Source organism: Pararge aegeria, chromosome 22 (genome assembly GCF_905163445.1).
Source record: "Pararge aegeria chromosome 22, ilParAegt1.1, whole genome shotgun sequence".
Taxonomy (NCBI): domain Eukaryota; kingdom Metazoa; phylum Arthropoda; class Insecta; order Lepidoptera; family Nymphalidae; genus Pararge; species Pararge aegeria.
The window spans coordinates 4,209,850-4,227,225 of NC_053201.1; the positions used below are offsets into that span (position 1 = coordinate 4,209,850).

The 17,376-nt window shown below is 39.5% G+C and overlaps 1 protein-coding gene across 2 annotated transcripts in view; it reads right to left on the reverse strand.

The window, feature by feature from the left end:
- Window positions 1-17,376, reverse strand: part of LOC120633618 (rho guanine nucleotide exchange factor 17) — a 141,274-nt gene that overhangs the window by 68,475 nt on the left and 55,423 nt on the right. For both annotated transcript variants that reach the window (XM_039903868.1, XM_039903867.1), the window contains exons 2-3: window positions 13,207-13,311; window positions 9,448-11,470 (exon numbers count right to left, since the gene is read on the reverse strand). In XM_039903868.1, coding sequence (XP_039759802.1) covers window positions 9,448-11,470; window positions 13,207-13,268 — 2,085 coding nt within the window. In that variant the 5' untranslated portion in view covers window positions 13,269-13,311. The remainder of the gene's footprint in view (window positions 1-9,447; window positions 11,471-13,206; window positions 13,312-17,376) is intronic.

Sequence of the window (17,376 nt, forward strand, 5' to 3'; positions counted from 1 at the left end):
TGCTTAAAGCGCACATATCTTAGAAAAAAGGGGAGTTCCACAATACACGTTCCTGGGCCGCTTGCCTCCAGCGTCTCCCAGCGACTCGCCTGATGTCATCTGTCCACCTCGTTGCGGGCCGACTTACGCTGCGTTTACCGGTGCGGGGTCGCCATTCCAGCACCTTAATTTTATTATTAAAATTGACGTTTCGCTCCGAAACCGGCGCATCCGGATTTATTATTAATTAATATGATGAATATTATTCATTGTAAAGTCAACATCTCCTGAGGATAAGGATAAGGATTGAAGAAATTATAAATTACACCATACAGATTCTCCTGCTTCCGCGGAATGTAGCAAATTTAGCTTAATTTTCACAATAAATCCTAGAAATCCGCAAAGTAACGCCTGCTTCTATCCAATATTTAGAAATTTTCAATCCTACAAGGCATCATATTAAATGTGGAATACATTAATGTATAGCAAAATGGTTTATGTGTGGAGAGGTTATAGCAGAACGATGCTTTAGGAACCATAGGAACCATACCATGGGAACTATGCGGTTTTCCAGAAATAAAAAGGAATTTCACTCTAACTTCTGCTTGCGTCCGTACCTTGAAGCCTGCCTCCGGGCTATGGCCCTTTCAGCCCTGCGGTAAAGACGCCCATGGGAACATTCATAGGACTGGGGATGAGGAAATAATAAGTTATCAACGCGAATGCTTATTTCCAAAAATGCATCGCATAGCAAGCGGTGCCACGCGGCGAAGTTAGTAATTAGTGTGATATTTGGCGAACCGCCAGCGACTTCCGTCCGTTATGAAAAAACCATTTCTACGCTATTGGCATTGCCAGTTACAAAAATAGGCGACAAATTATCGTATTTATCTCAAATTCTATTTGCGTATACGTAAAAATACGTAACGACTTTGAATCATTAGAATTTTAAGTATTGTGAGTAGTATTCATAACTATTTTAAGAATTTATGGGGCTGGACACGCCAGCCTATCTTGAAACTTGAAAGTGGAGGAAAAACATGGGCAATGGACAGAAAGTCCCGGCTACATACGAGGAGGCTAAAGACGGTCTTTACAACAATGAATCGTAACGTATATTAAGAATACAATAAAGAATATTTTCGTACTTAAAACATATCTCATGAATTGGTAATAATTTAAATAAATTATATCTATGTTCACTTAACATAAGCACAGCTTTAACACTCTTTGTTGGAATTAAAGTAAAATCTGCATTACCCTTAACAATACACATTAATTGCACTAAGCTACAAACTTAATTTTATTGGAAGATCATAAATAAAACACGAGTGCGGTAATGTTAAATAAAACACGTGTGTATCTTGAATAATGAGCCTTATTAGGATGAAATAAGGTCCACTTTACGAGCAAGTGTGATGTAAACATTTTATTGTTCTGTTAAATTTCTATCATTAAGTATTCCAACATTATTAACATCTTAGTTTCATGCCAAGGTCCGATTTAACTGAGGCGTACTTTGGTGACCCAAAAAGGGAACTTGGAATCCTAAGTGTACTTAGTTTAAACAATGCATAACACGTTCTGACCTCAAAGACCTTGCTCGAGGCAGTTTTGATCAAAAATTCTTAATTTCAGTCATTCGCAGTTCATATTTGCATACCAAAAACCTTGTAAGTGTACGTACTCAAATGGCTTTTGCATAAAAGATTACAATGATCACCTCTACATTATGTACCTACCAGTTTCAACTGCCTCTTTGGTCTGATCGTCAGCTGGTTTGGACGAGGTCCTGGGTTCATTTGCCGGGTCGGGTCGTGGAATAAAAAAGTAAAAAAAGTATTGGATGCTATTAAGAATTTGCTAGTGCCAACAGAGTTGAATAGTGAATTTAGCGGTGATTCACCTCCATGCCTCGAAGAGCACGTACCTAAAACTATCGGTTCGCCTGATCTCTTTCCGGTCGGGTCGAATCTTGGACTATGGGAGTGAGGGAATAGATAGTGCACCTGCGCTTGCGCACAGACTTGTTCACTATAATATCGCCGCCATATTTGGAAAACTCTCTGCCTAACCAACATTTATACAATTTATGAAAATATTAAGATGCTTTGGCATATAGTATGACGTACATAAGATCGGCCATATTGTGGTGAAATATCATCGTCATCATTATTTTTAACCTACCATATTACCATAATGTGCCTCGTGGGTGACTCCGACTTCACTTTCGGGGATCGAGATTGAATCCCAGCACGCACAATGTTTACCTTCACTATATCTTTATATTGGAAACGTTTAACTTTTCCGATTTATGTCCGTTTCAAGCAATTGAAATATCACTTGCATCTTCGCGATGTTTTCCTTCACCGTTGAGAGTTCTCCATAATGTTCTATGGGCACGGGTCTTCTCCCACAATGAGAAGGGGTTAAGACCGTGGTCCACCATGCTGGCCCATTGCAGATTGGTGAACTTCACGCACCTTTGAGAGAATATGTGAGCAAACAAATTTACATTTCAGTTCATTACAACGTGCCTGTGATATTTTCTACCAATCGATAGAGTGCCACCTACGTTATAGGCGAGTAAATCTCACACGAGCCACACGGATAACAATGTTAACTAATTATTACTATTATTAATTTGTCAAACAGCATGTCGACGAAATGTAAACAAAAAAACCTGAAACACGAGTCGTATTTTAAACATATATATATATGTATAGTATATCAACATTCAAAGCGCCACATGCACGTGTCTAAATATAAATCGGCATGTGATTAATTAGTTGACAGCAACTAAAATTACTAATATACCAAAGATTGAGGCGGTGATTGCCCATTGTATAAGACTTCGGATTCACTTTCGAGTGCCCAAGTTCGAAACCCAGTACGCACTTTTAACTTTGCTTATTTATGTGCTTTTTACACAATTAAAATATCACTTGCTTCAACACGACATTTTGATAACATAAATTAAATTAGAAACGCACATAGCTCCGGAAAGTTACAAGTGCGTGCCCTGGATCGAACTGATCCTCTCGAAAAGGAAGCCGAAGTCTTAGCCACTAAGCTATCACCGCTACCAATACCAAATTCAAAATTGTTTCAAAATTGTCACTTGAAACGTCAAGTCAGTCTATTAGTAGCGACTCTACCACCGGTTCGGAAGGCAGATTCCACTAAGAAGTGCCGGCAAGAAACTCAGCAGATTGCTCTTTTCCAACATCATTTTATTTATACCCCCTATTAACCCCTTGTTACACCGTCCCTCACAAGCCTGGTAAAATAAATTTACATGTAAAATAGGTGATGTTCATATTTACAGTGTGATGTAACAGGAATAAATACAGACCACGCCATCCAGTGCAACGCCACTGACCTATTTCGTGCATGACTCACAGCGAAGGGTTAAGAGTAAATATAGTTCGGGTTTATACCTACTGTTTATGTTTCTACGCCCCTGTTGTTTAACTTTTTTAATTATTCCACTACAAAAATGCCTAGACTTTGAATAGTGTCCATACAAGCTGTTGCCCGCGACTTCGTTTGCGTTTGAATTTGTTTTTTTTATGCGGCATTCAATTTAGTTGTAGTTCTAAAAAAAAATAATGTATTCAGTATCGCTAAGCCTTAAATGAGGGGTTTGCTGCTGTCCGCTGAGGAGTTCTGTCCTCTATCTCCAACCACAGTTTGGGCAACATTAAACACATATTATAACCTCTATAGTACAAAAATAATTATTTTATCGGTTATAATTTGTCGGAGCTATGGTGTAAAATCGAGCTTAAAGTCGGGATAAAAAGTATCCTATATTACTTCCAAGAATATGTTTACAAAGTTTCATGAGGATCGGTTAAGTAGTTTTTGCGTGAAAGCATAACAAACAAACTTACATTCACATTTATAATATTAGATAGGGATAAATAATAAATAAGATCTGTTTGGTGTGAAGAATACAGATTAAAGAAATTGTACATAACACATAACTGTTTCTCCTGCTTTTCGCGGAGTACAGCAAGTTCAGCTTAATATTCATAGTATACAAATTAAGAGGTTTATGCAATCACAATTTAGACGGCAGGTTTATATGCAATCTCATTTTCGACGGCCTTAATGTACGTTGTATTTAGATAAGGCGTAATAACAAAGGCACTATAAAGTAACGACAGACCTGCCACATTACGTGTCACCTTACCCGTTACTGCAGTATCCAATATCCTGGCAGCATTGTTCTTGAGATATATTCGGGAAATAGACATAAACGTGAGTGAGTGAATTCGGATTAGCTGGAACGTATACTTATGTGGAAAGGTAATCTTTTGTAATGGCGGTTTATAAGTGTTACATATAGTTACTGTCTCTTTACCGTATGCCTTTCCGTATGATCAAACCATAAGTATATTGTTAATCATAATAAAAAAGGGGAGAAAACGGGTTGTCAGTTCAAAGTCTCCTGACTTTATGGAGAGCAGTGAAGTCGGAAAATTGATACTTAAACAACAATTCACTCCGTATCACACACAAACATTCACAGACAAACATACACATATACTGTAAGTAACGACTAATTTATATTTTTTCGATTACTACACGGCATTAATCGATTAGTTAATGCCGCAAGACCAGACCAAGGCAAAGTCAGAAATAACAAATTCCCAAATTGTTGCCGGGTGTCGAACTTCCACTCATAAGACCTCGCTCACCACTGCTCCAGCGATGTAGTCAAAAACATATGCATTGTTCTAAAGTCAAAGTCAAAGTCAAAGTCAAAAATATCTTTATTCAAGTAGGCCCATAGGTGGCACTTTTGATGCGTACATAAGAATTACACGGTAGTGAGATGATGGCGATAACCACATTCGTAAACTTAAAACTAAAGCTACGAGGGTTCCAAACGCGTCCTGGGCTAAGAAGAAGCCCACAACAAACTTAGCCGGGTGTTTTTTTTTTGATATCAACATCTCACTAAAGTAGTGTTTCATTTCTATACTAAGATCCGGGTTGTACTCGACGACCTCCCTAGCGCAACGGTGAGCGCTGTGACTTTAAGTAGGAGGTCCGGGGCTCGATCCCGGCAGGGAAAATTTGGAAATTTGTGGTTTCTGAATTTTCTCTGGTCTGGTTTTCTCTAGTTACCACCCTACCGACAGAGACGTGCCGCTCAGTTATTTACTGTTCCGGTGCGATGTCGCGTAGAAACCGATTAGGGGTATTATTACCATACGTTCTCCCTAACAGGTTAGCCCGCTACCATCTTAGACTGCATCATCAATGACCAGGTGAGAATGCAATCAAGGGCTAACTTGTAGTGGAAAAAAAAAACATTAAATACCACATAATTTTTAGGCAGTGGTATATTATAGCAGACCTGTCCACGCGATACAATGGTTTTCTTGTAATTATTAGGTACTAAACTAAAAAAAAAAAAAAAAATTGCAATTGAGAGAATACGAACAAAATACAAATTTTAAAAAAAAAATCGGTCTAGTAATTTTGGAGTTCATCCCGGAAAAACATCGTGTATCGTTTGAAAATAGAACCGAATTAAATATTGTTAAAACTTATTATTTAAATTAATTATGGTCGAATTTCGATCAGTGGGCGACCACTATTACTTATTGTGAAGTGTCGACAGTACAGCCATCTATCGCAACTGCAGTAATGGACGTGGCCATTCTTCCCGAAGCATTGTTTCATCTGATATTCAGTGAATAGCGTGTCTTACATAGACCGAAATAATTGTTGGAACATTGTTCTCTAGAAACGGAGAAATAGGGATGGAACAAAATTAGCATTGCATTATCTTAACCCTGGCATTCCTCCGTGACTTCCTTTTTTATATTAATAGGGTGCAAACGAGCAAGTGGGTCACCTGATGTTAATTGATCACCTCCGCCCATAAACATCTGCAACACCAGATTAGCTACCGATGCGTTGTGTATTGGTGTAGAGCTCAGGCCGCGATTGGTAGCGAGTTGGATCGATTTTTTTTTACATGCATTTTCAAATTAGTAATAATATAACTTCTTCCCACATGGCATGCACTAAGCGGGTAGAACCGCTTAGTGCTTAACATGTGCAAACTACCTATGCACGCCACTGATAGTTTAGGAACCGTAGCTTAATGGTAAAGAGCTCAGGCCGCGATTGGTAGAATTTTGTTTCTGGTTCCGTATTTCTTTTTTACATGCATTTTAAATTTGTAAAGTAGTAGCAACTCCCCAAGAAACTATATTTCTACGCTTATCGTAATAATATACTTTCTTTCCACATGTTATACGCTAAGCGGCCAGAAACGCTTAGTGCATACCATGTGCATACCATGTGCATACCCTGTATGCACGCCACTGATAGTTTGAGAAACGTAGCTTAATTGGTAAAGAGCTCAGATTGGCAGAGAATCGGTTTTTTTACATGCATATTAAATTTATAATTTAGCAGCAACTCAGCAAGGAACGATATTATTACGATACGCGTAATAATATAGTTTCTTGGAGAGTTACATCATCTCTCAATACATAAAAGTTAAGACAAAGGAAAGTTGTCAAACCATCCATAAGCTTTCCATCGATCGCAACTAACAGTATTGGATGCGGGCATTCTTCCCGTACTATTGTTTTCACGGAAACTTGGACAGGTAGTTTGTTTGTAGAGACACTCATCTGACACAATTTTAGCAAGAATAATGGCAATGCAGCCAGAAACAGCGATTGAATTGAACCTTCAAGGAGGGTAACATGGGCAAGTATAACTTGCTTATTTAACAGCCAACATCATCTGAGTTCCAGGATTGGATGTCAGGTAACATCATCTGCGTTCCAGGATACTGGATACGAGCACTTCAAGACCTTGGCAAGCAGATATTCCTATCTAGTAAATTACAACACTAAATGGTTTCCCAAAGATCAAACCCAGAACCTTTCACAAATACCTAGGTCACAAAGCTTACCGCTACGCCCGAGGGGTTGGCAATTGTTTCCACTGTATTGCATAAACCTTTACAAAAATGTAAGAACCGGGTCGTTATAAAACCGGCAGCACTTTCTTAATAATAAAATTACCTTTTAATTGTCACCTTTAACAAATCGTACTCGTAATATTGATTAATTGAATGCAATATTTTTTCCTGTTACTTTCTCTTTTGAGTGTTAATAAAGCAGTAAGGACAATATTTGTTCAAGGCTTTCAAATAGACATACAAATATGTAGAGCAAAGTTTTCGTCAAAATGCACATTGCGGGATTTGTATAATTTTTTAATATCTTAGGACCGATCATGGCTGGGGTGCTGAATAATAAAGAAAAGGAGTGCGCTTTCTCTAGTTGATGTATATATAGATACGTCAAGTCTTTAAGTTCAATGTCAACTAAGTATCTTGTATTAACGGTGACTTAAAAAGGTTTTCTAGCTAAAACAGAAGATACGCGGGTTAAAATAAACCTGATTCGATAATTTCTCGGATTCGTGTATAATCCCCACAAAAGTCTTTAAGTTCAGTGTCGACTAAGTATCTATTATTAACCTCAATCACCCTTAAAATTTTAATGTTACGCGAACAGCTGTTGCCGGGTGCGTGAATCATACGACATTGACCAGACTGAGATGCTGGGGAAGACGAATAATGTACGAGTATTTAAATATCCGACCATGAATTTGATCTCGGATTGAGTGAGACCCGTAAGCGAAATCATTTATATTATGTTTAATATTCGTTATGAGGCAAAGCTTCTTAACTCTCGCTTGGGTATTTTGGAATGGTGACTACACTGACAAATAGTGTAATGAGCAAACGATCAATGGGCTACGAAGAAAAAAAGTATTCTTTATTGTGGTCAAAGAAACACAATACAATATGAATAAACATATATAATACAACGTGTAACAGAATTACGAAATAATATTGAAGGATGCATAAGTATATTTCATAAGGAACACTTTGTAAAAATATTAAAACAAAATAAGCGTATTTATTTTTCCATACAAATAAATTCAAAAAATTCCAAGTGTTTACTTATGACAACCCTATTGAAGATAAAAGACCGACACACGCATCGTATCTACGCCACTCGACGCGTACCTAATAAAGTGACAGGAGTCATTTGATTTTACTTTTGCATGGGATATTAGGGCTGTATCTGATTTCTTTCATTATAAACTATTGCAATGGTTTACTCAGAAAATTTAGTTAACTTTTTAGGATTCGGTTTCACACATAAGTCTCAGAGTCAGTACATAATGTACATTTAGTGGTACATTACATCCTGTCTATTGCCTATGGAATTGTATATAACAGTTGCACAATGAAGAACTCTGCTTAAAACAGTTTTATGTTAAAATAAAAACTGGTTAAGTCTGAGTTGAACAAGAAGGGTTCTGTATCAAGATGGTATATGAAACACGATGTTGTCATTATTTAATTCGCGGCTAATAAAAAACCAGAAAACACGAATAATTTGTATGAGAATCACCTATATTTTGTACCTGTCTTCGGCACAAGAACTGCACGTTAAGTGCGTGTGAAGTCTTCCAATTCCAGGGTCAGCGTCCTTTTCATTCTGAGAGGAGACTTGTGCTGCGTGTGAGTGGACCGGTAATAAGTTGGCAATGGTGATGATGATGACGATGATGATGAAATCTTATTCAAACTGTTGTTAAAGTCCAGATATAAATTTCAGTCATATTTCAGTTTGGAAAAACACAAACGCATCTGTATTAAGTCTATTTCCCGGTAAGATAAACATAATAACGTGATTCTTAATTCAGTTTCCAAACACACTTGTTCGGTAAATGAAAAGTGAAGGTGACTTTAAATTTGCAGCGATAATATTTGTTTTAATACTGAATATGATTCGGTAAACATGCTAATGCATGATAATATGGCATAGTACTGGTATATTTAGAGACGATAATTGTGGAAACACATTGACAACACCCGCAGGCACGCCCGCCACTTTGTGATATGACGCCTTAACGATTTTATCCGTTAGATCAAAGACCCTTTTTCTCTGTCACGTTATAAGAGTGTCACTCTTTAGCCCCAATTTGAGAACCAGACATTTACGTTTCGTGTTCACAGTATTGTTAAGGTTTATGTCATAAAATGCACGCAGTTTAAGATTCCATTAAGAATCATAGATCAGACCCGCCACTAAAAAACTAGATTAGTTTTGCAATTGTTGAGACAACATAAAGTTCCTCACTAAATATCTACTAGCTTGGAATAGTGTAGATTATTCTAGATTTTAAACTAAGATTTTCGTGGTTAATCATTATTTCTTTAGATTATTCTACGCCACCAACTGACGCAGTTACATCGCATACATACATCAACTTGTATAATAAATAACTAACATAACTTGTTGATATCGGATGTTGACACGTTGCGTACATTTCGGATAGGGTGTCAGATAAAGTATGTACTTCTAGCTCAAAATTAAAAAACAAAAGTTATAACTAAATACTCACGTTGTGTTGATGAAGTGTCAGTATCACGTTGTCGAAGGTCGCGGAGTTTGAAAGAGCTTCCGAACTGCCACGCAGAAGTTCTGCTAGCAAATCAGTGCCGGACTTCACCCCCGCAAGTTTAGAAGGTGACGATGTAGCTCTAACGTGCGTAGGACCCTTCGATCTACAACTAGCATTAGACAGTGCACCGGCGCTTATCTTTCGACTAGGTACTGTTGCGTCAGAAAAACTCCGCCGGCCCACTTCAACAGATCGACTTGAAGGCGCTTCTAAAGTCCTTCCAAATGGACCTCTATGGAACTGGCGTCTGGGTTCAACATCTGACGTATCTGAAGGGCTATATGGTGAAGGTGATGCAGTGCGATCTCGTGAGCAAGAATCGCTCTCCGCTTCAGACGGAGAGTCCCCACGAGAAGTGACTCCATATTTTCTTCTCACCCGACAAGTGTCTTCTTCTCTTTCATCTGAACTTTGATGAGAAAATCGCGCCCGTCTATTTCTCAATTCTTCCGACCTCGGCCACAGAGGCATTGATCCTTCACAAGGACTGGGAGGTCCGTTCGTGAAAGAATCGTCGGATTTATCTCCGAGTAAGGAAGACGTTCTGGCTTCAGCCGATAAACGCATATCTGAAAGAGACACGTCACTGCTTTCGCGTTTCGATCCATTTATTGATGAAGTGGGAGGGTCATCTTCACCTCCATCATCGCTTGCTGTTGTTATGTAGATACCTTTCCTCCTTTTCGTCTTATCAAGCGGCCTTCGTCTCTCTCTCACAGTTATTGGGGCCGGTGAGCAAGGATTCTGAACTGCTGCTAATATATTTGCAACCTTCTCACTCGTTATCGTCTCATCCTCTTTGTCTCTATCTAAAGATCCATCCGATGCTACATCCGAACGCTGCGCTTCTTCTGGAATATCGTTTGACCACTGTTTCACTATACACTCATAAACAGGCACAGGTAAAGGGACCGATTCTTCTAAATCACTTAGGGATTCCTTACGGGGCGGAAATTTAACACATTCACAGTCTACATTCACACAAGCGTTAGAAGGTGGGTCCGGGAGGGGAGGGAACGCGAAAGGCTGAGCTGGTTCGAAAGGTGAAGTTCCTTCACTATGCGCCTGCGCACTGTCTGCCTGTGAACCGTCACTTTCCTCGCGAAGTTCGTGTAAAACACGCGGCGGCATTAACGCCGGCAAGCTACCACCGCCATCGACAGAGCTCTCCTCCCGCACTGGAGGCACGCGACGCGGCAGCGGGTGTGTCAGTGACCGCCCACTCAGCTGCTTGTGCACCGCATCCGGGGGCGAGCTACGAGGTGCTGGCGATGCGTGCACGATCAGTCCTTCATCTGAACCTACAGCGGAGTCCACTGACGCAACAGATCCACCCTCTGTTACATTTTCCTCCGTAACACTCGTCCTATAGTCGCGACCGGGTGGCGATTCAACCCCCTCTTTTCTCTTTGTTCGTTTCCCAAAGTCGAAAATGGAAGGTTGCTTCCCGCGATAATATTTATCCTGCGCGAAATCGCCCTGCGAGAACGACGCGCTCCGGTACGGTATTGTCTTTTGCGCGTAGGAGCCGACGATGGACCGCGGTTCGACGCGGACTAGAGTGATGTTGTCGGTGTCGAACTCATCGCAGCGGTCGACGGAGATGCCGCGCGCGGGGCTGTGGCGGTGCCGCGTGCGCGGCGGCGGCACCGGCGGCAGCACGGGTGCGGAGTGCGGTGGCGGCGGCAACGGTGGCGGCGGCGGCGGCGGCGTGGCGGAGTGCGTGCGCGGCTTGAGGCGCTCGGTGAGGTCGCGCAGCAGCTGGTGCCGCGAGGCCCGGGCGTCGTCGCGCGAGCCGCGGCCCAGGCGGCGCTGGAAGCGCTCCAGCGTGCGGCGGTCGGGCTTGGCGCGGCCGAGGCACGCCGCCACCGCCTCCTCGGAGCAGCAGCGGCAGGGACAGGCGCGCGGCGGCGGGACGCGGCGAACCGTGTAGCGCACCGCACCCAGCGTCACGTACGGCGACCTGCGCACACGCCGATATATTTAGCGTAACGTGTAATCCGCCGAGTGGTCGGGCGGCGAGTGCGACGGATTTAGAGCGGGCCAGCTTCCCCCGCGACTCGCCGCTGAATTCCGGGAGGATTCCCCGCGACCCACTCCGACCGACGTTTATATCGGACCAGATGATTCGTATGCGAGCTTCCCTTTGATGAGCCGATCGTTATGGGCCCGAGGTACATAGAGCAGTTCCGATTGAATCGAGCGGAAATTATTTTGTCACGCATGACGAAAGTGGCTCGCACTGAGAGGACAGACATTAACGTCGGAGTACAAAAATTAGCGAGCGATCTGCGTGAGGACAGCAGGTGGTAGACAGACAGACGGAAGACGCCCGTGGTATAAATAGGCGGGCGTTGGCGAATCGGCGATACGTGACCTCGTAACAATGTTTACATGTTGGATCTGGTTGCAGGGGACAAAGTTATGTTTATTATATTTATTGGATTCCTTGAATTGCATCTCGAGATAAGGAAAGACAAATCGTATTAAATGCGAGTGCAAATAGAGGAGACGTGAATACACCTCCGTGCTGCCTACACGTGAAATATCATCTTGATTGAAGTATTTATACTTAGTGCGCTGAGTCAAACGGGCCAGTGATTAGTTGGATCTCTGTTGTTTATATCCATCGTTACATATAAATATTTTTATTTTACTCTTTTTCTACAGTTATACTTTGTTATCGAATCTAGCTTAAAAGAAAATCTAAGGTGATCTAAGGTGATAATAGGGAAAAATGAAAGAAAAAAGGTTTTATTTTTTTGTATTTCACCCTGTGCCCCATGTTATGGTTATTGTTTAACAAAAATGTACCCGACAGATTTTGGTCAGAGGTCAATCTCCAAAGAGATTTTCAAACTACGCCGGAGTTTGGTTAGGAGAGTGGCGCATACACAGATGCACTCTCTGTTCTCTAACTCTCTTACTCCGATGGGTCTACAGCTCCGACCCTACCAGATAGAGATCTGGTCCAGGACCAACCTCTTAACGTGCTCTATCCGCGAATCGAACCCAGTAACTCGTGATCTGCAATGGAACTTGCTAACCACTAGACACACGAGACAACCGTTTGTTATTGTTTCAAACTCAGTCGCTATAAGACTGATATAAAATCCAAATACAAATTTCGGCATCGGCGGTAGGAGAGTTTAGTGGTGGTAGCGCTCAGGCCGCGATTGCCAGAGAGTCGCAGGTTCAAATCCTGTCAGTACAGAAATTTTTTATATTATAAAAAAGAGGTTATAACCAACTGACAGTCTTAAAGATTGCATTTTTTCAACGTACAGACTATGATTAGTTCATTGAATTAAGAACATACAGAATGCTCATTCAGCCATTATTGTGTGCAGTGCATTGTGTCCAAAAACAGTGAAAACACCCCGCGCACATCTCACTTTACACCCTCGGAATATTGCTAAGCTACAATTTTTTTCCCATTTTCCCATTTTATGGCGAATGCTTTAGAACATTAAAGGTAACTACTGCCAACTGCTAAATGGTATAAAGTGTCTAAAAGTTTGTTTGAAAACCGATCTAAAGTGGAGTGGTTTTCGATACTTCAATATTAGTCGTTTACACGGTTTCTGTATGTTCTTAATTCTGTGGATATTCAAGATTGTTCAATCGTTATTCAAGAATAGCTTAAAGTATAGATAAAGAATTAGGTATGAAAATAAAAAATCGGTAAATACAGGGGACCTGGAGAGATCGCGTCGTCTTCGGAGGCCATCTTGCGGGGAGCGGGGGTGCGTGGTCGCCATTGATCACGTGACACCGCACATACTCGCCCGCCTACCCGCTCGCCTGTAACAACAAATATAATTTTTTTTTATAGTGATTATCGGCGGATTAAGAATTTAAGTTACTCGTAAATAAGGTCAAAGATTTCTATGGCAATAGGAAATAATATATAGCAATAAGTAGGCTTTGCGTTTATGACAAGACATTATGTTAATTTATGTTATTTTTTATATATGCAACGTGGTAATGAATAACCAAAATAATACTTCTTTAGGTGCTTTAGGTATATTATTTACTGTCTCTGAGACATATCTGTGAAACGGTCATAGTGTCTGAGTATACCATTGCCATATTGGATAGAAGCAGTTGTTACTTTGCGGAAATCCATGATACTCCATACCAAACAGATCTTCGGCAATGTACCCTCAACATTATACAGATGGTACATTGCTGAAGATCTGTTTAGTGTGGAGTATAAGGATTGAAGAAATTATAAATTACACCACACAGATTCTCCTGCTTTTTGCGGAGTGTAGCAAATTAAGCTTAATTTTCATAATATACCATTGCCATAGTTATTACGGAAATAAATCAGATACAGCCCTAACATCACATGCTAAAGTAAAATCGAGAGACTCCTGCCACTTAATTAGGTACGCGTCGCGTAGCGTAGGTACTATGCACGTGTCGGTATTTTATCTTCAATAGGGTTGTCATAAGTAAACACTTAGAATGTTTTGAATTAGTTTGTATGGAAAAATAAATATGCTTCTTTCGATTTAATATTTTACAGGTTGATTCCATATGAAATATACCTATGCACACTTCAACAGTATTTCATAATTACGTTACACGTTGTATATTATAATTAAAGTCAATATGAAAATGTGCGTACTTTCATCAAAATCGTTCCAGTGATTGAACCGGCCGTAGGTAACGAACATACAAATAAGCAAACAAACGGATGCACTATCGCATTTATAATATTAATTTGGAAGTGCCTACAAAAAACATATCTTGTTTTACTTCAAATGTTTCGGTTTTTGCTAATATATTTTATTTGAAGGCGAATTTTAATGATATTATGACTAAATGTATGATTATAACAATGACATTTTAAATTATAATTTCCCAAACAAGGTTGCGTGTCTTATTTCAAAAGCTCGAAGCTGCTTTGATCTTTAGAACAAGAATCGCCCGCGGGATGTAAAAGACGATCATATTAAATTGACCTTTGCGTTTTACGTGGGCACAGTTTATTTAGGGTGTATAAACAATTCGAATTAATAAAAGCTTCTTTGAATTAACTACGGTAAAGCAAAGGTAGGGTTACATTTTTTGCTTTAAATATACAGTGAGGTTTTACGATCATTATCTGGCCATGGCTGGCCAATTGCGGATTGGCAGAATTCACACTCCCTTGAAAATGTTATGAAGAACTCTTAGGCAAATAGGTTTTCTCGCGATGTATTCCTTCACCGTTCACAGCAATTAATATTTAAATTTCTTGAATTAAAAACGCACATAACTCCGAAAAGTCAGAAGTGCGCGAACTCGGTCTCCACTAAAAGCCGAAGCCTTACCCACTGGGCTATCACCGCTTAGAGATGGATGGGAATCAAACCGCAAGACTGTCCAATTATACTATACTAGATATTCCCTGCGGCTTCGCCCGCGTAAATTTCGGGACGCAGCGTACATAGTCTACACCTATAGTGATATATGAGATTTTCGACAAAAAAAAATTTATCTTTTAAAAAAATATAAAAAAAAAATTTAATCAAAAGTATCCTATCTTATATCTTTAAACGAGCAATTCTTGTATATATATATATAATTGGAATCTCGGAATTGGCTCCAACGATTTTCGTGAAATTTAGTATACAGGGGGTTTCGGGGGCGAGAAATCGATCTAGCTAGGATTCATTTTTAGACAATGTCATTTTATTTGTGTTTTCCGGTAATCGGTTATTGGTGCAACGAAGTTGCATGGGTCAGCTAGTATTACTTCTGATACCTCTAAGAATACGTGTACAAAGTTTCCTGATGATCGGCTAAGTAGTTTTCGCGCGAAAGCGTAACAACGCAACAAACAAACTTACATTCACATTTATAATATTAGGAGGATCTTAAAGTACTATCACTGTTTTCCTTGTGATTCTTCTTTTGGGTTCTGTTTCAATAAAGTTTTTTCCTTTCTTTTCTATACATCATTATCAACCCTTCATCAGCCATTACTGGGCACGGGTCTTTTCTCGAAATGAGATGGGTGTAAACCGCAGTCCACCACGCTGGCCAAGTGCGGATTGGTGGACTTGGATCATTTTAAAGCTTCTTAACTCCCTCACGTTACGTTCATGTTATTTATTTAGCACCCACCAAGATAAAATGATTAAAAAAGTTTTTATATGCGTGTGGTCAAATACGTTGCAGCATTTGTCATGTTTTTTTTATTGATTCAATGTATATATTATGCATAATTTAAAATTAACAGGAATAAAGACAGGGTGTACACAAGGATAACTTACACAAAAACAATTTATATATTCAAAGTATATACTTTGAATATATTATTCTTAAACATATTTATCAGTCATCTTAGTACCCATAACACAGGCTACGCTTACTTTGGGCCTAGATGGCGATGTGTGTATTGTCGTAGTAGGTATATATGTTTTTTTTTTTTTTTCATTACAGGAATACGTGCGTATACGATACATTAAAAATGTAAATCATGACATTAATAATCACCACTGGTTGTTCTCAAAACACCCAATCACTTGAATCGTCAGAACGATGCTGTCAGTTATCTATATATCTTCTTCTATCTTCTATCTATCTATCTTCTATATATATATATAATGAAAATGGTCTTCGTTTGAGGCTCAATCACGCCTAAACCACTGATCGTATCGACATGAAACTACCTCCATTCGATGCGAACTTTTTCCTAGATGGTTTATGGCTATCTATTTTTTGAATTCCAACATTCCTTCATTTTATTATTGCTGTTTTACTTTTATGAACATTTATCCCGCTAATAAAAACAAAAGATAAGCATTTTCTCTTGATTCTTTTGTTTTCATGGATTTCAACAGAGTGTATTAAACGGATTATGGTTTTTTACATTCAGCTAAGAATCTACTCACGGTAGTGGAGAACGGCTGGACCAATTGGGCTTTTTTTTATCTTCAGAATTGTCAGGAGAAAGTTTTGTATGTAAGAAAATTTAAAAAAAGCCCGATAAAAAGTTAAAAATTCCCATCTATATAGTCACTCACCACGAAATCTCGGGAACCATAAGACTTAGAAACGTGAAACTTGGTAGGAATATTACTTTTGCTATGTAGAGGTCAGCTATGAATAGATTTTAAGAAATTCATTCCCCAAAGGGGATTGCGGGGGCGTTAACAATGAACAATTCCCGTTTTTAAACTATAGCTCCTATAGACTTCAAATTTGGTAGGAATCTTCTGTAAGAGGTGTAGAAATAGGCTATGAACGAATTTTACGATAGCTCACCCCACAGGGGGTTGCGGGGGTGGGTATTAACAATTAATATTTTTAATTTTCCAGCTACAAGCTCCAAATTTTGTAGGAATTTTCTTTAAGTGATGTAAAAATGATTTATGAACAAATTTTACGATATCCCACCCCAAAGAAGATTGCGGGGGCGTTAACAATGAAAATTTTCAATTTCCAAGCGATAGCTCCTATAGACTCCAAATTTAGTGAGAGTGTTTTATATGTAATATAAAAATGATCTTCGAGCGGATTTTATAATGAATCACCTCCAATAAGGTTCGCGGGGGTGGGTGTTAACAATAAAAAATTTCAATTTCGAAATATAGCTTCTAAAAATTCTAAATATGGTAGGAATCTTTTATTATTCACATAAAGAACATCTCAAAATGGATTTCAATAAAGTCTACTTCCGACTGGAATTGCGGGGGTGGGTGTTAAAATCTAAAATTTTTATTTCTAACCTGTAACTTCTACAGACTCCAAATTTGGTGGGGATCTTCGTGTATGTAGGGATATTCGTGTATTTCCTTACAACAATCGTCTTTTTGGCAGCGGAGAAAAAGTCATTGAGAGGTTTCAAAAACTTAACTTTACATGTAGCTA